Source organism: Dromaius novaehollandiae, chromosome 3 (assembly GCF_036370855.1).
Source record: "Dromaius novaehollandiae isolate bDroNov1 chromosome 3, bDroNov1.hap1, whole genome shotgun sequence".
In the NCBI taxonomy this organism is placed as follows: Eukaryota; Metazoa; Chordata; class Aves; order Casuariiformes; family Dromaiidae; genus Dromaius; species Dromaius novaehollandiae.
In genome coordinates, this window is record NC_088100.1 from 61,623,111 (window position 1) to 61,645,401 (window position 22,291).

At 37.0% G+C, this 22,291-nt stretch overlaps 2 protein-coding genes across 5 annotated transcripts in view; one reads left to right on the top strand and one right to left on the bottom strand.

Moving 5' to 3' along the window:
* AKAP7 (A-kinase anchoring protein 7) overlaps window positions 1-22,291 on the top strand; it is a 91,785-nt gene that overhangs the window by 24,669 nt on the left and 44,825 nt on the right. For 3 of the 4 annotated variants that reach the window (XR_003262229.2, XM_064508983.1, XM_064508984.1), the window contains exons 6-7: window positions 1,886-1,998; window positions 12,934-13,078. Coding sequence is in view for 3 of the 4 variants with exons in the window: in XM_064508983.1 (XP_064365053.1) it covers window positions 1,886-1,998; window positions 12,934-13,078 (258 nt within the window). In the remaining variant the exon portion in view is untranslated. Of the gene's footprint in view, window positions 1-1,885; window positions 1,999-12,933; window positions 13,079-17,100; window positions 19,105-22,291 lie in introns of those variants that run through there. The other variant, XM_064508985.1, reaches the window with a different exon arrangement.
* On the bottom strand, window positions 6,377-8,858 carry MSH5 (mutS homolog 5). The gene has a single exon (XM_026120856.2). The coding sequence runs from the start codon at window positions 8,856-8,858 to the stop codon at window positions 6,420-6,422; it is 2,439 nt and encodes an 812-aa protein (XP_025976641.2). The 3' UTR covers window positions 6,377-6,419.

Consider the following 22,291-nt stretch of genomic DNA (forward strand, 5'->3'; position numbering starts at 1 on the left):
CTACAACTATTCATCTCTGTTCAAGTGAAACACATCAGCTTCACTGTTTGCAGACTTCTATTCTTATGCAGAAGGGACAAGCAAAGTTGTTTTAATGTAGTATATATTCTGCCCCAGAGATAAAAGGCAAAATTCCAACTTCTGATAGGTAATTTTTGGAATCTGTGATACCGATACGACCCCTATTACCATTGTATAAATGCATCATAGTTTTTAATGTGGCTGTACTTGGAGCATCCATATGAGCTATAAAAAAAGGATGGGCCCTTTCTTTTTTTGTTAAATGTATCAGTATCTTGCAAGTGGGGAATGAAGGTTGAAAGAGAATTCTCAAGTGAGCCTGTCTAAGAGATGGCATTTGGGTCATTAATTTCCTTGGTTTCTTTCAAAATCCCAACCTCTGTTGTGCAGACTGTGGAGCCTAAGGTTATATATAGCATGTAGTAGAGAATAAGAAGTGAATTTTGATCTTCTGGTCCCAAGTGAGTACTCTGAGCTTCTTTTAAAACTTTTTTGTTGCAAAGTAATACACGAACTTATAAAATTTCTTGCTATGTGTGATTTCAAAGTAGCTCACATAAATATTGACTATGGCAAACATGAAAGATGGTAAGAGCAAGGACTCTGGAATGATACTTCTTACCAGAGTATGGACTGGCAGACTTAGGTTAACCAGCTTTTTGTGCCAGTGTTCCACATTCTGTGGGCCTTCCCTATTTTTTCAGCCAGCTGTGCTGTTTGCTTCCCAGTGCAATGCATTTCCTTCCAGGTGGGGAAAGAAAAAACATTGGCTCTTTCTGTTACAGCTGAAATATCAAGCCAAAAAAATAATACACTTGAATGCAAATACATCATTATAGTAAGAGTTGATTAAGTTCAAGTCAGAGGATTAATTTTCTCCTATTTTGATTTTTAGCTCAAGGGTAGTATGATTCTGTTAGACTTACAGCTAATGAAAACTGGAATGTGCATTTGTAAAGAAAGAAAAGGTTTTACAGTTTTCCTCTTTCCAGTAATAGAAACATATTCTACTTATCACAGTATTAATTTTGCCACAGGTTTTATCAATTTTATCTCAATATTTTTTTCAAATTGTCAACAGAATGTTTTCATTCAGAGTGTTTCAGATAGCAGAAATAAGGAGCGTAGTTCAAATATTGAACTGAAATTTATTGCTAAGAAATGAAACTTTACATGGTTCTGGGTAGATGAGTTGGGAAATAGTAACCTAGGTCAGTATAGTAGAGTTGCTTTAGCCTTGACTAGACCTATTTCTATATAGTTTATATATTTTTGAAAGTATACTTTAAAAATAGGAAATGAGCTTGAAAGACAACAGTGAAGCTTAAAAAGATATAACAAAACCCATCCAACTTCAACATATCTGGTCTGTTCTCAAACTCTGTCATGCAAGTTCAAGGCCAGATTTTATAGCTTTCAATCAGAATTCCTTTTGTCTGAAGTGGGGGATTACCCAAATACAGATGATAGAATTTGGCGAAGAATGGTGTTTTTGAAGACAGAAGATTCTGTTGTATATTCACTTTTCCAGAAGTTCGCAAAACTCTCAATGATGATAACTCCTGAGCAATTTTAATGTGAAGTTCCTCATCTGATAGCAAAAGCAGACATTTGCACGGCCTGCTTTTTAATACCCATTGTTTTAATAAAGCCATATTTGTGACCCTTATTAACTATGAATATATGAATATTTTCACATGAACTAACATATACCTTTGAAGTTAACCAGAAATCTCTCTGCTGTTTAGTACTTATCTTGGTTTTTCATATGGAGGGGCTGTGACTCTTACTACAGTTGAAAGCCGATTTTAAAGCATTCTGTCGTATAATATCTTGGTGCCTCTATATTTTTCTTCACCCTTAGAGACTATAAAGAAGATATTTCAAGAAAAGGGCATCTTGGCAGGAGAAGACAGAGCTTTTAAACCCCATCTGACCTTCATGAAGCTGTCAAAATCACCAAAGCTGCGTAAGGAGGTGAGCTCACATTTCATACTGCTCAGCAACAATCCAGGAAGTTTAATTTGGAGACAAATAAATGAGTTGCTTATGCTGTAGCATCATAGTTTTTACTTCTTTGTAACCAGCTGAAGAGGTAAGACTTTAAAATACTAATACTTTAGAAAAAATAGTAAATTTACCACATAAACAGTGTAGTCTTGTGCTTACTGTAGGTTACTATTCTTGATATTCTCAGAAGTCAAATCATGATCTATTTTCTTTTGTGAAACTATACAAGGCCAAAGGATGAAAGTACTCTTTCATAATTAAGAAATTAATACTAGGATATAGGTTATGTACTCATAAAAGGCTGTCACAGTGTATGCAAGCAATTTGTTTGGATAATTTGCTTTTGCTACTGTATGGGAGAAAATATATAGGCAAAGAATAGAATTCATACTTGAATTATGCACAATATGCTGTGAACTGTCAGTTCTCTCTTGACTGAATAAACGCTTTGGTCAATTCCAGAGTAGCGATGAAACACATCTTCTATATTCACTCTTACAGGAAATTATTTCTTGACTATTTGTTAGCTTTGTTGGCAAGAAAAATACACAAGTAAGATATAATAACTGTAATGAGAAATATATAAAAGCAATACTAATATATCCATGTTCTAATTTCTCACTAATTTAACATATATTTTATTGTTTAATGTATGGTATATCTACATAAAATGTATTTACTGTCACTGTGTAGAATGCTTTGTGACCCTCTGCAGAATGTCAGAAGGCCAGAAAAATAATTCTCAGAAGAAATATCCTTTTTAAAAAATGAATAAATTAAAATAGATAATATAAACATTTTAAATTTAATGTTTTTCCCTTAATAACAAATATTAAAGAAAAATAATTACAAATTACATTGGAAATAACTACACTTTAAAAAAATACTAAAGGTGCAAATTTTAATTGTGAAATCGGTTGGAAGCATACAATGAGATTTGAGATGCATCAAAAGACTTTGAGGGCGTAACACATACTACTCACTCTGGAACAGAAATAAGGACCTGTCCACAAGTTGCAGATTATGTCATAGCTCTTAAGATTGTAAGCACACATAAACTTCTGCTTGTATTAAGTATTGACTTGCTTTTAAAACACCCATTTTAAAAAGCCACAGTTTTTCTTTTTTTTTTTCTTTTTCCCATTCATCTACCTTGAATGAACTGCTGGCCAGGTTATGTAGTTTTTTATGTTCTGATATTCACTGCTACTGACAGAACCAGGTCAACTGTCATTCCAAATCATCTTCCTTAGTCCTCCATAATGATGGATAATGTGAATAGTGTTCTTAAGACATAATGTATAGAAAAATATGATGTATTAAATAGCTGTAAGTTATTTAATTGGGAATATTTGCCTGCCAGTCCCTTGTCTGGGTTAAGCATCAGTCTTAACAATCATTTTTTGTTTCATTGAGTTCATGCATATAGTGAGATAGTTTCATGCATTTACTGAAAATATAATAAATAAAAGCATAAAACAAAAGGAATAACTATTTTATAGTACCTTTTAACATAATGTTTAATTGCATTTTCAGATAATACAGCAGTATGAAAAACAAAGCGAGGGAGTGGAGGAAAATTACACTAGGAAGAGCATACAAAAGAGCAAATAGAACAAAAATAGAGTATAGTTAACAGCCATAGTTTTATAACTATGATAACTTTTTAAAAATGTGAGTTTTCTAACTTGAAGCAATAGTCAGTTAAGCCACCCTCCTCATAATTACATTTAAATTCTACTATAATTTATTTTGGGGGGAAAATGAAAAAAAAATTGTTTTTCAAACCTTAATATATGTGTAAGCTTTTTTGAGATGCATATATTCTGAGAAGTTTTTACGTTCCTGAAGTATTATTGATATTTACAGAGAAGAGTTCGAGAATTCAAAATGAGCAAAAATCTCAAGAAATCACCTTTCCACTTTGAAGGCATATTAAGCTAAATATAGAAGAAATGTAAATGCAAAAAACTTGAATAGTAATTAATAAAGGATAAAAATTTGAGATAGAGTGAGTTAGAAAGCTGTCTATGAGTTATTGTTTCCCCTTCAGTTTCTTAGGTTAAGGAAAGAACTTAAACAGCTCAGAAGTGGGAGCAGCTCATTCTTCATGCTCAGTTGGACTGAGATCAAATGCATTTAGTGAAAACCTCCCCAGAATCAGAAGGTACAGTTTACCGGTAGGCATCCTCGTGGAAGGAGATAAAGTGAGATAATTTCCTTGCACACACAGCCTTTTCCACAGTCGATTGTTGGGGTTATAAGAATCTTGAGTTAGTATCATGTTTTCTATACAAAGAACGTAGTGAAACATAATTAAGGAAGTAATGTTTTTGCACTGAAAGCTAGTATTTCTATTCATGCTCCCCTCACTAGCTTGCTACATGACGGTAGATAGTCACAACACCTCTGTTTTTCATTCATCCAGGCTGTTGCTTTTTCAGGGAGTGTTGTAAAGCATACTTGATAAATGCTGTGTGACATTTTGAGATTCTCTGATACCTAGTGCTGAGAGAACTGCAAATACTATGAAACGGATTTCATAAATAGATGATGACTGACAGCTGAATTGCTCTGATGGCATCTACTTAATTAGTAAGCCATATATCTTTAGCCCAGACAGAGATTGACAAGGAAATATGCCAAAAAATATCATTTATGGATATTTAATGTATGATATTCTTCCATACAGAAGAATAGAATGCTATATGTATAATGAGTAAATGAGAATATATGAGGAGTAAGAATCTGCTTGTAATTGCAACGCTTACAAGCATTTTACAAGGCTGAATTCACTGTTACCTTTCAACTGCAATGATATTATTGTCAAGATCCTGGATATTATTGTGCAGACAGTGTTATTATAATTTAATTGGAAATAGCAGTAATTGCAAGATTCAGTAATTTATTCTTGTATTTTTATGTAAATTGTGTTAAACTGTTGTCACTGGTCTAGTTTCATATCAAGATAGCGTAAGTTACTTATTTTGTAGTATTATAGCACATCATAGAGAAGAAAATTCTACACTGAATCAAAATCAAAGCTCTGTCAGAATTAAAATCTTTTTGATGTGCAGTCAGTCATATTCATTTTTTTGCCATCATCCACTAGGCATACCAAACAGATAAGATGTTTAGTACTGATAATTGTAAAGTTAATTACTTTTTTCTCATATAAATTTTCTCTCACATTATGTGACATTAATATATTTGGCTTCTTGAAATCAAATACAGCCCAAGGAAAATGTAGCTCATGTCTTTTATTAGACATTCTGTAAGCAGTTATAGGAAGTTTTGACAGTCAGAGAGTAAGTTAGCCATCTAATGTCTGTTCTGTCTTCTTTAGACATGAAAGTTCAGGCAGTTAACCCACTGCAGGAAAGGTTATTAGTTCTATGTTAATTATAGATCTGCTCTGCTGCATCATGAATTATTCATGAATATCTGTTGCGTATTCATTCATCACATGCTGTTTTCAATAAACATCCTTTGCACTGGCAGGAGAAGTTGAAAGGGAGTCTTTACCTTCCAGTATTATTCCTCTAACCCCAAGTTTTACTTAATACTTGAAAATAGAATGTAAAATGTCAATTTCTATCTCACATCCCTACTATAGTTTTCAGTTTCCTAGACTTGTAATTTTGTTTTTTATTTATACTCATGTAGTATAGATATGTAGTCTTCGCACACAGACCTTTAATGAGAAGAGAGTGATTCTCCTCAGTAAAGCCAAAGCACTGCCCCTGTTTATCCCTCTGATTCTGACTGCCGACATTCTTTTTGTAATAATTCTTGGCATCTGCCATTTTGGACAGAAATGGGAGTATAAGAAAAGCCACAGAGATCATTTAACTTCTCTATATTTCCATTTATCATCCTCTACTTCACTGGTTTATATTGTGACAACTGTTACTTGCTGATCTGGGAGTCGGGAGCACTTACTTATCGAGAATCTTTTGATGCTGATCCTAAAATGGCTGAAACAATCACTTTGGTGATATAAAACAGTAAACATTTTGGTTTCACAATCTCATGAGAACAGTAGAAATGTTTTGTGATTTTTCTACAGTTTTTTTTTTTAATCTTAAGATCTAAACAATAAGCAGGGGCATAAACTGGTTTCAGGTGATCCAGCAATGGCAAGTGAATGAAACATCTTTGAGTTTCAGTCTTCCTGCTTTGGTAGCACTAAATGAAATACCATATCTCAGACATACATAGCTGCAGTACTTTTAAACAAGAAAAAGGAAGGACATATACTACAAACATTTTTTTACAAGCTAAATGTGCATGAGGTGTTAGCCACAGTGATTATTCTTTTAAGATACCAAGCACTCCTGCTGAGTGTGGTAGATACCATGTAATCCATGCTCATACACATACTTCTATTACAGAACTGAGGCTGCAGAAGGCAGCACCTCTTTACGCATGAACTCTTCTAAATCCACACACGGATCATCAAGGTCTAGGCAAAGAAACTTTTCCACAAGAGACTTGCATCTTTCCATCTGGTCCCCTTTTGAAGGGTGATCAATACGTTCGATAGCTTTTCCACTGCGAATCCGTTCTGATATTTCCACTCCCCTTTCAATAATTTTGACTGGCATTCCAGCTAATGCAGCAATGTTGGCAGCATGACTAACAGTGGATATGCCCTGTTTGACCTGATAGAAGAAAATCAACTCATCTCCATCTTGTTGGGTCTCCATGGTCAAGTACTGCAGAAGAGGTGTGTCAGGCAGGAGTTCTAGCTGCATTAAACTGTGAAAATTAGTAGAGACAAAGACCTGTGGACACTGGGTTCCTTGACTGATCCAGTACCTCAGTACAGCAGCTAGAAGGGAGAGGCCATCCATTGTGTTGGTCCCTTTGCCAAACTCATCAATAAGTACCAAGGACCTCTCTGTAGCATTGTTTACTGCCTTGGCAACCTGGTTGAGATCAATCATAAAAGTGGAGAGTCCTACTGAAACTGATTCCCTGCTGTGGATTCTGGTGTAAATCCCATCGATTGTTCCAATCTCAGCCTCTGCTGCGGGGACATAACTGCCAATTAGAGCCATGAATATTATAAGACCTACTTGCTTTAAGTAGACACTCTTACCAGATGAATTGGGCCCTGTGATGATCTTTATTCGTCCAGTAGCCTCGCCACTGTTCACAGAATTGGACACAAAAGTCTTTGCACATAGTTCCGTAAGTGGATGCCTTCCATCCTTGATGTGGAAGCCATGGCGGTGAGTAAAGTGTGGCCGGCAGTAGGCATTCTCCCGGGCCATCACTGCCAAAGCTAGCAGCACATCTAGGTGTGCTGTATACTCGATCACACTGTTAAGCACTTCAGACTTCTCCAGGATCTTTGTCTGTAGCTGGTGCATGATAAGTGTTTCCTGGTCCCTTATCTCACAGTGCAGGTCACCCAGCATGCTGTCTAGCTCCTTTGTCCTAGCACTTCTGTAATGCAGTTTATCCTCTGACAAGAACATGAAGTCCAAGCCTTTGATTTCAAAGTCACTCTTATCCACCATAGTTGGTAGCCGTGGAATGGAGAGAAGAAACCCAATCAATGGAATGTAGATCACACAACAGGAAGGAATATGATTGTCCAAGGTCTCCAGTTCTTTTCGGGCCACTTCTGTAAGGAAGTCTGACAGTCCCATTAGCTTTCGTTTCTTTTCATCAATGGTGGGATCCACATTTGGTCTAACAGTGAAGCGGTTCTCTGAGATGCTTCCTTCAAAGTCCACCACTTTGTTGATTAGGCTAGCAATGTAGTGCAGGTCATCAGTGAAGACACGTGAAATAGTCTGAAAGAGTTCAATAGTATTGGGTAGAGAACGACATGTATCTCTGAGGCCCACCGCACTGTACACTGTCTTATAGAGTGCTTGCCAGTCACTAATTTTTGATTGGGAAAGGGTCATTCTTTTTAGAATAAGAGGCACATTTTTTATATTCTTGAGGCAATTTTGAAGGGTGAGGACTGTTTCATGGTTCTGAGCCAGTAGGAAGAAGTGGATAACATCTAGCCGTTTGTTAAGCTCTGTCAAGTTCCGAGTAGGTCGCGTAAGCCACAGCCTCAGCAGTTTTCCTCCCCACTTGCACCTGCAACGGTTTAAAATCCCATATAAACTGAATCCTTCTTTTAATCCACTGGACAACTTGTACACAGAAGGATGGATATCACTTTTAAATATCTGCAGGACACAGTAAGTGTCTTGGTCCATATTTACAATATCTGACAGCACAAACTTTTTGAAGGCCAAAATAGGAACTGCAACAGTGCTTTCTTCTAGCTCAACTCCAACCCTTCTCCTGTCCAGGAACTTAAGGAGTCCTCCTAGTGCTCGTATCATGAGTGGGCTATCGAAAGGAATGATTGAGGACAAGTAGAGAATTTTCTCTGTTGCGGTCATATGAGATGGGATAAATGGAAATTGCCTAGATAAGATCCGTTGCTTGCTGACTTCTAGCCCAAAATCTGTATTAGGAAACAGGACAATTTCTGGTTTTCTTGTATCTTTATCATCTGCAGTATCTTTTAGGTTGGTCAGGAATTTGGCAATGTTCTGGTCCTGTTTTGCACTGGTCATTATGCATTGAGGAAGAACTTCTCCAATCACTTTCTGCAGTAGTTTGAGGTCTTCGTTATCAGGTGTGTCAGGCATGAAATAAACCGAGCAATCTTCTGTGTCATAGTAAGTGATTGCAAGCTGCCCTGCAAACCACAAAACAGACATGTGTGCCTCCGAATGCTCTTGATCCTCTTCTTGTTCAGGCACAAGCAGTGGTGGCAAGAGACAGCTGGTAGCTGATGCGGCACTCATTCTGTTGGAGAAGAATATTTTTGTTAACAGCTTATCCAAAAAGTCCTGAGAACAGGACTGTAATTAACAACAGCAGGTTAACACTTATTCTTCTGACCCTGGAGAAACTAAGGTGCTACTAGGAATTAAAGATAGTTGGATGTTACCAGTTCAAGTGAAAAGATGTAGCCAAAGCTACAGCAGCATCTTGCTTCCAAGCAAGCTGTAACTGAGCTACTACCAGCAACACTGAGATAGTTTCATAGGGTTCTTATGTATCCTTTATTTTAGTAAGTAGTGTCTTACCCTTCAAACCCTTCACAAGGCTCTTCAAATCCTTCTGTTACCACTTGGTGTTGCAACCCATAGAGTGAGAAACATAAAACCACCTTTTGCTGCTGAGCTGAAAGTTCAACCATAATAGGTCTTGTCTATCTGTAGGTTGCATAGATTGTGATTAATCTAGTCTTATACCTAATATCTAATCCAAACTGGTATCTAATATCCTGCTGGGATTGTAGTAGGCTATGGAAACAACCCTGTAAAGGTAAAAACTCACTGAGTCAGCCTTCTGCTGATGATTAAGGGATTGGAGCATCTCCCATCTGAGAGGCTGACAGAGCTGGGGTTGTTTAGCCTGAAGAAGAGAGAGCTCAGGGGGGATCTTGTCAATGTGTATAAATACCTGATGGAGGAGAGTAAAGACAGAGCCAGACTCTTCTCAGTGGTACCCAGTGAAAGGGCGTGAGACAATGGATGCAAATTGAAACACAGGAAATTTCACTTACATGTAAGAAAAGGCTTTTTTACTGTAAGTGTGTCAAACACAGGAGCACGTTGCCCAGAGAGGTTATGGAGTCTCCATCCTTGGAGTTACTCAAAACCTGATTGGGCACAGCCCTGAGCAACCTGCTCATGTGAGCAGGGAGGTTGGACTGGATGATCTCCAGAGGCCCCTACCAACTTCAACGCCTCTGATTCTTAGCTGTCGTTCAGAGAAGTGTGCTCCACAGCTTCACTGTATGTATGCCCAAATACCCATGAATACAGTCATGTACATGCACATAGACACGTGTGCATACAAAATCATTTTTCCTCAGAGGAATGGGATACCCACATGCACCAACCGCAGCTGCTCACAAAGATGCAGCGGCATAAGCTGGTTGTCCCTCCCCTCTCCTACCCCTGTATATATGCAGCACCTCTGCATAATACCAGTTTCTATACAAATATACAAAATAGTATTTCAGGGATCAACCATAATTGCCCTCACACCCCCTGCTGCTTCCCACCCTCCTCCCATTTCTTCATTCCCTCTACTCACCCTCCTCACTCACGGACTGGGCAGCTCTTCTCAGCTGCTGCTGCTACTAGCAGGCCAAAAGTTTATCTCACCCTCCTGTCCTCCTTTCCTTCTCCTGCTCATTGCTCAGTACTCCATGTGTTCAGCCCCTCACCCAGGCGAGATCCTGTCACCAGAGCACCGCGCTCGGCCCCTGTTAGCCCTGCTTTCTGCAGCCAGGACATGGTGGCCCTGCCCACACCGCTGCCTAGCAACCACTGTGGGGCAGGGGCAGGGAGACGGCCCTGGCAGCCCCGGCTGCCTCGGCCGCCTCACCGAGGGGGCCCCACCAGCCCTCCCCCAGGAGCAAACCCGTGCCTTTGTGCAGGGAATTGCCCGAAATCTCCTTTCTAGTGCAGCTGAACAGAGCTTCCCTGTCCTCAGGACTCACACTCCTCCAGGTGGGCTGCGGGCTGGGCCTGCTTCTGCCTCCTTCCCTGGGAGCTGTTCACTACCTCCATCCCCCACGGAGCCCCTTACTGAGGGGAGAGGAGGCTGCAGTCAGGCAAATAGAGGATGGAGGAGGGCCCCATGAGCAGCCCGGCCCACTGGCCAGCAAATGCTGGACGTGTGGTGCTGGCAGATGTGAATTTGCTTGGGATGGACTTTTTTGTTGTGGGTCTCTGAGGCATGGATGCTGAAGCTGCTTGCCGTCGCTGTTGGGGCACCTCACTTTGCCGTCATGTTAATGCCTGCCCATGATCCCACAAAGGGGCAAGCGCTGCCCGGCTGCCAGTTAACAGCAGCCGCAGTGACTCCGTGTAGCTGGAGGATATAGCCACAGGCCAGTGACGGCAGCCTGCATGTTCCCCAGCTGCACGCGGAGGATGTGCAGATGATGCATGTGACAGGGCTACCAGGTATCGGCTCCTTGTGCCTTGCTGCTCTTGCCAGAGTTGCACATGCAACACTGCTTTCCAGGCCTGCGCTATTGTGTCCCATTACAGGTATCTTTTTTGTTACAGCGCTTCTCCAAGGGGTAGGTGTCTTCCTTCTACCCCTTCAGCACCAAGTGTTTCCAGTAGCCTCTCAAGTGCTCTGTTTCTGACTCTCGCCCAAATTAGAGTGTATCAGCATAATCAACATCTATAGCTTTCCCATGTGGGAACAACTCTTCTGTTTCATCTCCACTCTTCCAGACCCTTCGAAATAAGAAATGAGCTGCAACCTTCCCGCACATCTGCATTGTTTCTTCCTTTTGCCATCAGCTTCTCATTGCAACCACTGCAAACAGTGCTTCATAAATTGCTCTGAGATACTAAAGATACCATCCAGTGTTCCCATGACTGCTTTTCCAAATATCTCTCAGTAGTATGTCACAAGGAGAACTTGATTCCTGAGCATTCGGGGTTCGATTCACACATTACCAGTCTGTTTTTGACAGGCAGCATCCCTGCCTTTTGTAAATGCTGTTTATTTTTGGAGCATGAAGTGGTGATCTCGGTCTTTTTCTCATCTTATTCCACAAATACTTAAGGCTTCATATCTTGACAGGTGTATTCCTGGCTGAAAAGGTCTTTTTTATTACTGATTGTTGTCTAAATGTATTTCAAAGAACTGTCATCCAAGGAACAAAGAATGATGATTGCATTTCAAAATAGCCATAGTAGTCCTTAAGGACTAATCTAGCCATGGAATATCACATTTTAGATAATGGAAGTGATTATTGGATAAATGTAGAATTCATATATACTGGAAGTTAAAAACATCAACCACTAGATGTCATCATTTTTGGAGATCAAGCAAATGGAAGAACATGTCTGATCTTAAGTAAATTATAAGTTTAGGGGACAGAGAACGAACTATTGAGGTCCTTACTCAAGCTGAGTGCTTCTAAAGTCAATGTACTTTTATCTAAGTAAAAGCTCAGTAAGGATACCATCACTGAGCACATATTGCTTGTGAGTAACTGTGAGTGAAGCATCACAAGAAATGCGTAAGCACAGTGTTGAGAAGAAGGGATACAATAACAATTTTTAAAAAGCAAATGGCATTATTTTGGGGTAGACTGAAGGAGAAATTATCTAATTGCTACAGAGATGTTCTATTGTTATTGAAATGCAGTGAGGAGCACGAAACTCTTAAAATAACTATTAAAACGATGTTTTCTGAATACAACCTAATAGTGAGTATATTTATTTTGTTTCACTTCATATATTCAGCATTATCTAATGATGCTGGTATTATAAATCATTCATGTTTGTAGTTAGGATTGAGCTGAATTTTTTTTTAATAGGGTAAGTTTAGAAATATTGGATAAGTTTTTAGATTTACTGAGATAAAATGCCTAATATTGGTTAAATAGGAACATATTTTCCTGTTTGGTGGTTTTAAAGACCCAGAAAACTGCCCTTGACAAATGTTTGAGATTTTTCAGTGTACAAACATGCCTCATGTTGACAGAGACCATAAGTTCCAGTTACACAGTCCATGAAGACTTGCAAACCATTTGAAGATAAAGCAGTTGTAGCATTGTGTAAATATATGTTGATTTGTTTCCTATGGGATTGAAGAAGGAGTGGTAGAAAGGAGGTGTAATGCCACTTTTGTTTCCTTGTTTTAGTTTTGCAGTGGATACTGCTTAACTAAAACAGAAGATTGGGTACATTATTGTTTCAGGATTCTATATGCAGCTTCAAGCAGAAGTTTCCCATTTAAACTATACCTTTGGTTAAAACAAAACCATAGAAATTAAATGTGAAAATTCAGTCTCCTAGTAGAATGCCTAACTAAATTTTATGTTGATATTTAAAGGTGAAAAAAATTGATCCAAGCCTATACGAAAAATTTAAAAGCCATTATTTTGGAAATGAAATTCTGCACCGCCTAGATCTTTGCTCCATGCTGAAAAAAAAACAGCCTAATGGTTACTACTACTGTGAGTCTTCTGTCCTTCTTGGTAAGTACATCTTCATTTTCGTTTCGTATCAATTGCATCTGTAAGTTAAATGCCTGAAAAGCCATTATTTCTGGAGTGTATGTTAGGCAATTCTTGCAATAATACCCATGGAGTCTGACATGTCTGTCATTCAGTCTTGGGGACTCCTGTCACACTGTGTAGCACTTCTTTCTGACAGCTTAAGCTTATGCTCAGCTATCTGTCCCCAGCATGAAGTTCTGCTTCCCATCCTAAAATGAGTGTTTAAGATAAGTGAGATGTATCACCCTCTGGAGCTGCATGTCTCCCTCTGTTTACTATAAAGACAGCTTGTGTAACTAAGTGAGATTAGACACACTAATTATAGATGATTAAAGCTAAGTGAAATGTCTCTGGTTTGGCAGAGATGTGCCCTCACTTGGACTGTATTTGTACAGAGAGAGAATTTCAATGATACAACAGATTTCATAGAAATTGTTCAGAATATCATCAAGGTTTCAAACATTGTATAGGTACCTTGCCGAGATCATTACAATTTTAGAAATTACAGTTGTGGCCTCCTGCTTTATCTAAACAGAAGCTTCAGATTTCCGTGATTAGTATTCTAGGCTTGTTTTCTTATTTCTGCCACAAGTCACAGATGCATCGATCTTCAGGTGGTATCCGTGAAAGTTCTGTGCATTGAGAGACTATGGGCTGATGGCTTATATGATAAACCCCTCTGTGATAGTTAGTTCCCACTAGCTGGTAATGGAGCTTCGGACTGCTATTAGTCATGTTAAGAACAAGGAGACTTCAACATGGGTTAAAACAGTCTAAGTAGAATAAATAGAGAATGCTGAGGATTTTTTAAAGATGCAAATACCCTGTTAAGCTTAGGAATTTATTGTGTGATATGCTAGGAGTATCTTTAAAGATACCATTCCTGCACCTGGAGAACTTTAAAATTAAGAAATCAGATGACGTGGGAAGGTGGGCAAGTAGTAACACAGCAAAATACAAAGTTTTTCACATTCATTGCTTTTTTACATGTCATAATGAGGCTGATTCTTTATGTGTGTCATGGTAGAGGTGGATCTCAGAGGGCAGGCTTATAGCAGGGAAGAGGTAATGGCCTTATGAATTCAGTTTGTGTGGTTTCTTCTCTGTACTCGTGCAGCTTGGCTTTCATGTGAAAATTTGCTGCAGTCACATCAAAGGTTGAATGTAGTGATCTTGGAAGACGTGGCATTTTGACATTCACACCGAAAGTCCATGTGAAGGCTTTATGTCTGTGTTCTTTAGAAATAAAAATTTAGAATAGAGCAAAACTCTATTTGGCAAGTTGTCAGTGAGCAATAGTTCCACCTCTACAAGAATATGGACAGTCTTAATAAATATAACTTTGACCTACTTAAGAAAAACCAGAATGTCTGTTTTTGTATGAATGCTCCAACAATAAGAAAGAAGTATAAAAAATTTTTTACAGCGAACCTCAGCAATAAGATGCTTGCCTAAAGACTATGACAAATTTTTTCTCATAGATCTTGCAAATTTTTCTAGATTTCTGGTAGTAAGCAGAATTTTTTTTAACATGAAAGTCAAAAATTTGAGCATTCCAACAAGCAAATCATTCAGTGGATCTATCCTTTCCCACTCCAAAGCATAGTAGTCTTATTAGTGAAAATATTCATGACCAAGGAATGATCATATCTTTAGAACGAAAGGACAAACCATGCAGTGTTGGAGATACCTTCCAAGACCACTGGTTCCATCAACTATCTGGATAGAAACATCTTCACTGCAATCTCTCCTCTTTAGACAGCTTAAAGGAAAATCATATTTGCTTCCCTAGGGGCTAAGAAATCTAAAAACAGATGAAAAATTCTGTTCATTACGAAGGTTCTTTGTCCATCTCCAAATTATGCAAAACCTTTAAAGGTATGATGAACATAAATATGGGAAACTTCTTCCGATCCAGGCACCTCATTTGAACATACTCTTCCAGTCCAGCCAATTCTGATGGAAAAATCAAACTTCCTAAGGCTTGTTAATTGACAGAAATACATATGAATAATGCATTTTTTCCTAAGCAAATATTGTTTTGCATCATCATAAAAGCTATATCTAGCTAATTTACCTTATCTGCTTTTTCTGGCCAGTCTTCAAGATCTTGTTTTTTTCCTTCTTTATGCTCTACCTGGGGACTCCTAAGACTGTTTAAGGCTGTGGTGATGACTTGCTTTGTGCCTTGTAGCAATTTCTTTCCCTATGTCATCTACAGCATGGGAGATGGAAATGCTTTTGGTCTTGAGGGACTATTTCGAGGATTTATTATTCAGTATCTCTACAATGCTTTAAACATGTCAGGCACTTTGCAAATGCTAAATATTTTTTCTGGTTCATGTTTTTGCTGGCACTTAGGTCGACCTTTATTTACATTATGTAGACTGTTACAAAACAAGTAGAAAACATTGCCTGCAGTAGAGGAGAAAAAATGTGTAGGATGTCTATGCTTGAATTAGTGACAACAATATTGCAGAATGCAGATCAGTCAAAATCGAAGCAAAATATATTTATACATATCTCTGTGTGTGTGTGTGTGTGTGTGTGTATCATATTTATTACCTTGTTATATATGTCTCGGTCTTCATATATATAATTATGTGTGTATCTCTGGGTGTGTATACATATAGATAAAAGAAGGAACTGTAATTTTTCTATATAATGTCTTATGCACATGCTTGTACATTTAAATACATATTTATAAGCATCCAAATGCTTAGAGAAAATGAAATTACCAGATTATTTAACATAGAATAAAATTTTTCTTTGGGATGAAATTGAGGCTTCGCTATTTACAAATATATTTCAAAATATTTTAGAATGTGTGTCTGATTAAGTAAATCGGTAAATAATGCATTCCAAATAAAAGCTATTTAGCAGTATATTTGGTAGACATTGGCATGTTTTTTCTAAACATTTGTTTAAATGTCTATTCTTCCTGAACTTGTCTTATTACTGACATCTCAGAATGCTAAAATGAGACAGTCAGTCTTTCAACTGTCTTTTAAAGATGAGTCTCATTAAATGATTTATAACAGCAGTCAATCAACTGGTATTCATAGCAAGAGTCAGATGCTTGTTTGGCTTTAACCCAGTTATGGTGTGACAATGCCTAAAGAATTTATGGAAAGTGTCATTTTCACAACCTGCAACAGAGCTCTTCCTGAATTATTTTTGTGTAAGTACTGCATCTGGCTTTCTGTGGCCATAATATTTGACTAGATGTTTTTCACTAATACTGCATTAAGAAAGTGTAATATTGTTATCCCCCCCCAACCCTTCTCAATGCTATATGAACATAGATGCAGTGCGCAAAAATGTATGCATTTTATTTTTCCTGGTTTTGTGCACATAAATGTATTTATCTAAGGCCAGTGGGAGAGGGAAAACAGGTGTATTGAAACAGAGTTTAAATGTCTTTCTCTTCAGAGAAGGAATAACTATTTTAATGAATTTCTAAAAACTCATTATATTTTAAAATGTTTTGAATAGAGGCTTTTATTAACTATATATTGCAAGGGTATTAAATTAACCACAGGAGGGAGCTAATGCAGTTCTATTAATACATCAGAAATTATGAATTAACTTAGTACAGACAAAGCACTGTATCTAACTCTAGTTCTTTCTATTTATACATGTACTCAGAAAGTTCTTTTTTCTCCTAAAAGTTTTGAGAAAATACAAAAATGGTGTTTGCTTTTTGTTACCTAGAGTTTGGGCCAGACTTCAGGGGTATACATGTAGTAAGATGGAAAGGTCTAAGAAGGGAATGCATCTAATATTAAAAGAGAAACAAAAATCTGTACACAATGAAGAGTTGCATACTACCATGGCTATTAAAAGCTACAACACTTACCAGCTTGGTTGCTAGGCATTTTAAAAGCATGTTTAAAAATATAGAAGGCATAAAAGCTTGATCTGGATGAGGACAGAGGTGAAACGTGCTGAGCTGCAATAAAATGAGCAACAAGTAAACAGGCTTTGACAATATGTTACAGAGAAACATCCACTGTCTTCGGCAGAGCCTGCAGACATCTACACCAGCTTCTGCCCACCAGCTCTGCAGGGTGTGTATTCAGGAGTGAAAATTTGATGTGATGGTGACAATGGGGTTGAGCCTTAATCCCCCACTCAGAGATCAGGTTGTTGTTTAAAACAAGCCAAACAGCAGTCCAACAAAGTGTTCTTCTTCAGACAGTCAGCTCATGGCAGCTAGTGTATGTCACCTCAAATCCCAAAGAAGAACAGTGAACCCTGGAATGAGTTCTCAGTATATATTCCTTTACCTGAATGCCGGATCAGTTCTTTATATCACAGTGAAGACGTTCAACAGGAAAACTGCCTATCAAAGGAAGCATATATGTAAATCTTTTTGTGTTAAGTATGCCTTTAGCATTAAGTATCCCACTTAAATATCCTCAGGAGCCATGCATTAAAATTTTTGTAGACTTCTGTTCTAAAGAAAATGTGTTTACACTAATGTAATGTATTATGAATCATACACACATGAAAGAAAACTATCACATGCCAAGCAGCATTCAGCCTTTAAACTGTGATAAGCTTTCCCTGTGTGACTAGTAAGGAGAAAGTTATGTATCAGGTTTCCTATGTGCCATCTCTGAGGCAGAAAAACTTCACAAAAGTCAGTTCCTTAGTGGAAACCACCCAGCAGCCAACTCTTTCTTGCTGCACAGCCAGAACTGACGTATCTGGAATGCGTGTCATGTTGGAGGTTGAAATGCTATTATAATTTCCACTTAACCCTTGTAATCTAGCAGTAGAAATCCTAAAATTGAAATGTCAGACTGCAAGCATCTAGTTTATCTGGAAAAAGAAGTGTAAGAATGTGGTTAATGGTTATGCTCCTTGCTGCTCAAATAATTCTTCAAACAGATTTTTAAGTAACAGAACATTTGGTGGGTCAGTTTACATTTCAGTTGAGCTATGTAGAAGTTAGGTGTTTTGCCTGACCTTGTCATCTAGGCACCTCCCAAAGTCTCTCTGAAATGGGAGAGAAAGACATCTACAGAGTGTGATTCATTCCATCCTAAAATGTTTGTCTAAGATAGGCAAGATCTGGGAAGTGTCTAAGATAGGCAAGATGTGAATTTAAGATACACAAGTTGAACAGTTCTCTTGAAATGCTTCTTTCCATTGATTAAAGAAGAAGCCAAGTCAGCTAGCTTAGAAGAGAGTCCTAACTTTTAGCTGAGTAGAATTAAGTAATCCTGTCCTTTCCCTCTATTGACTTCATCATTTAAACAATTTAAAAAAAGAAATAATGAAAAACTCTAGATCTCCACTAAGCAATAACTTGGATCCCTAAAGTGAGAGTGAAGTACACCATGGATTTCAATGGCAGGAGCAGGTGTACTTTCCAGGCAATTGCAGTTGCCAACTACTAATTACATAAGAGACAAAACATCTGTTGTAGACTGACTGGTGATTACATTTGTTAAACATTTTTCACTAGTAAATTTCTACAACTTAATTAAGAGTGAAGTATTGCTTTTGCCAGATGCACAATGCAGTAGTAGATTTTGCATGATAAAGCTTATTAATTTATATATATATATATATATGGATTTGCTGCATGTTAAGTCTCATGATCCTAAAAACCTTACTATCCATTAGGGTTTTCTATATTTGAATGATGGATTTTGTATTCTTCATTAGGTTGTAAAAATTATCTTAAAATGTTTCAAGGCAGACTTGGTAGTATATCAAAATATATTCAGTTTGTTAGTTTGTCATATCTGTTTTTGAAATTTACTAAGTCAAAATAGATTTCTGAGAGCAAAATTATTGCTTTACATTCTTATAAGTACATCTGAAGGAGAGAATATCCCTCTGAAGTGAAAAGGAAGCATATTGATGACATACTATATTCATGTGAATCTTGTTGCAAGTTAAGCATTTGACTGGAAGAGGATTTCTTTTGATTTTCATTAAAACTTTTGTACTGCTGGAAATGAATATTAAAGTTTCTGTACTTGCTCTTTCTTCTTTTTATGGTTGTCTTTATTCATCATATCAGTTACGGCCTTCTAGCAGGGGAAGGTGATCCTTCAGGTAGGAAGACATTGTTCAGGAATTAATTTTAATTGGTAAAAACCATCATCTTAATTTTCACTTTAAAGACAATATATTGTCAGTTCGTATCTTGGAGCATTGGCAAAGGGTGCTAGAAAGCTGTTCTGATTTATTATACCTGTAGATGTGTAAGTCTGATGTAGAATATGCTACAGTATAGATTCTCAACTAAATGAGAAAAGGACGCGTTGTATTTGCAAGCTTCACGTTTCTGAGGGAGAACAATAACGTTATGAACAGAACACATTACGAACTAAATATGTTCTTTGAGATTGCTGCTGTTTGGCTATTTGAATTGCTTAACTAACTTTTTTAATAACCTTGAGTTATGATTTACTGGTACAGTTTGTGCTTCCACATTACATTTTACAATGTTAGCCATGCAGCTAACACCATGCCATGCAGCACCCATGTCTCAAACAGAGAACAATATGCTCCTGGTGGTACCTGAGATAAGAGCTCTCCAGACTGAGGATAAACTTCCCAGCAATAGATTTTGGAGATACCCACCAAGAGGAAAGGAAGAAGAAAAGACTTATCTGTACCTGAAATAGAAAATGGACATGAAAATGTCACTTCCTGAACTCAAAATCATACTGAGAAAAATAGAAGACTGAAAAGAATTGGAAAGTAATTGATAGTTGGACAGATTGTTGACATCCATCAATTTGCTCTTTTAAAAACCACTTACGGTGTCAAGGAAAAAGTAGAGTAATATCTCACCTTCATCATCAAGGAAGAAAAGAGTTCAAATGCAATCTGCAATATGAACTCTGGCTTCTACCTTCTCCGCTCTATTAGATTGCGAATAACCACTCTCTAGCCAACACAGATGGGCTTTTCAGCCAACCTTCTTGTTTATTTTTCCTTTTCAACACTGTAGATCTCATAGTCTTGTATCTTTTCTTACTGCATCTTGTTATACATAGTGACTCCATCTGTAATCTTTGTTTTTGAGTTTCTTGCATACCTATGACACTTTTCTTAATTTTTAATTAATAATATGGTGGTTGTGCTTCTTTTGGATAAACATCTCTTAGGCAGCTTCCCAGGGGCTGTTTCTTCACATTTGAATTTTGGAATACATTCATTGTTTGTGATGAGTTTGTCTGCAGCTGCTGCGATTTTATGCATGCAATATGCTTAAGAACTCTTTGCGTCTACACAAAACCAACAGGTATTATGTACTAATCAATAAAATCTTTCCCTAAAGTGCTGTTTCTTTGCAGAGTCATGCAGTAAAATACTGAGTTATAAAAATGGTTTCTTTAAACATGCACTTTTTAGTTAATAATCTAGAAGCCAGCTGTTTAAGAACTGAATAGAAAGTGGTGATCCAGTGGGTTCTTAGGCACGTCGAATATCGTCCATTCACTGTTGAGAATAGAGTGGTCTCTTATTCATTCCTTTTCACTAGTCTTACATTAAAACTTACTGGATGTTCTTTTTAGCTCTAGTGACATATATCACATTATATCACTACATTAGACAGCTTATTGTGTATTTGATAATTTTCTACTATTAAAACATTAACCATTATTATAGTAGTTTTCATAATGGTATAGCATTTTTATATTAACTCTGTAATATCAGTTATAACTTAAGAGAATTGATAAATTCTGTCTGTAGATAAGGAGGAGAACAAGTTGACTGAGACGAAAATAGCCGGTGTAAATATGATTTGAAAGTGAAATTTTCATTTCAGACTAATATGTCGCTGTTTTGAGGGTAACTTCTAATTTCCCTGACTTTGAGTTTTAATGTTGGCAAATGTATAAGCAACTTGTCATTAGAAAGTGCTAGAGAGCTTTAAAGAGAGGAACATGATGTTTAATATTCAACCATGCTATTCCTAATACTGTGAGTATAATAGTCTTATTATGTTATGTATTACTTGCCTTCTTGTACAGAGTAGTTTTTGCAATTTTCTTCTAAATATATCCTATTTTAATTTTAAGGCTATTTGAAGGCTAAGTACTTGTCCTGTTGCATTTCAAGAAAAGGAATTTTGAAGTAGTTTTCATGCCAGACCTGTTGTCAATAGTTGAAAGTGAGTGAAAATAAGATTCTCCACAAATGACTTTCAGAAATATGTACAGGCAGTGGGGTAAGATCAGTGAAGGAAATCTGACAGAAAAGCACAAGAGCACATTTCAAATCAGTAAGAATGTGATTCATGATTGAAAATTTAGTTCAGTATATAAAACAGACAGAACTGATTTTTCACAACAAAGGGTAGTATGCGATAAAATACAATTTAATAACCTCCAGCAGCTTTTTTTCAGCCTTCTGCTTTAAAGACTTCTTTCCTCAAGCAGACCTTGGTTTACAAACAACTAATTTGTTCTTAAATTTCATATATTAAAAATATATTCAAAATGCATAATACATTAATTTCAAGATATGTTAATTGCAAAAAATAAACAGACTGTCTACATGGTGAGAAGTAAATTAAGTATGTAATTTTATTGAATTGATCAGTTGAAGATAATTATTTTTTATTCTTAAAATTGTCCTGGCTACTATGCTGCTCTTGTTGATCTAATTTATTTTATATTCTTAATATCAAAAAGATGCTATGTTTGATTTACCATAATTTAATACAGTTCCTCTGCAATTCCTCTGAGAAGGGTTCTTCACTCATTCAATGGACATTGAGTGAAAGGAAAAACATAGTATTCTATTGTTAAAATGTCAGTATTTTTCAATTGTTGATGGTTTGCATAGATCTCAAGCTTATGCAGTGTGCTGCATGATTACACAGAGAGATTTCTGCTATGCTAGCTGTCTAATCCCTGTGAGATATTCTAAAATAAGACATGGCTGCACAGACCAGTACTTCAGGAATAACACTGACAAAACACTGAAACAAACATTGACGTAAAAATTTAGTTGTTGAAGAAAAGTGCTTTAGTTTGCTTAATACTGTTGCTTACATTTTCTCTCTTCAAAAGAATACTTAGCAATGAACAGGAACAGACAATAATTTCATTTCCACCACTTTTCTTATTTCAGACTGTATGTAAAATACTTTTTGAAGCTTTTAATATTTGTAAAAATAGCTCCTTTTCAATGGAGACAATTTCAAGTTAAAAT

Excerpts from the sequence above, each read along its gene's own strand:
- MSH5 (XM_026120856.2), bottom strand. The coding sequence starts at position 8,858 with ATGAGTGCCGCATCAGCTACCAGCTGTCTCTTGCCACCACTGCTTGTG.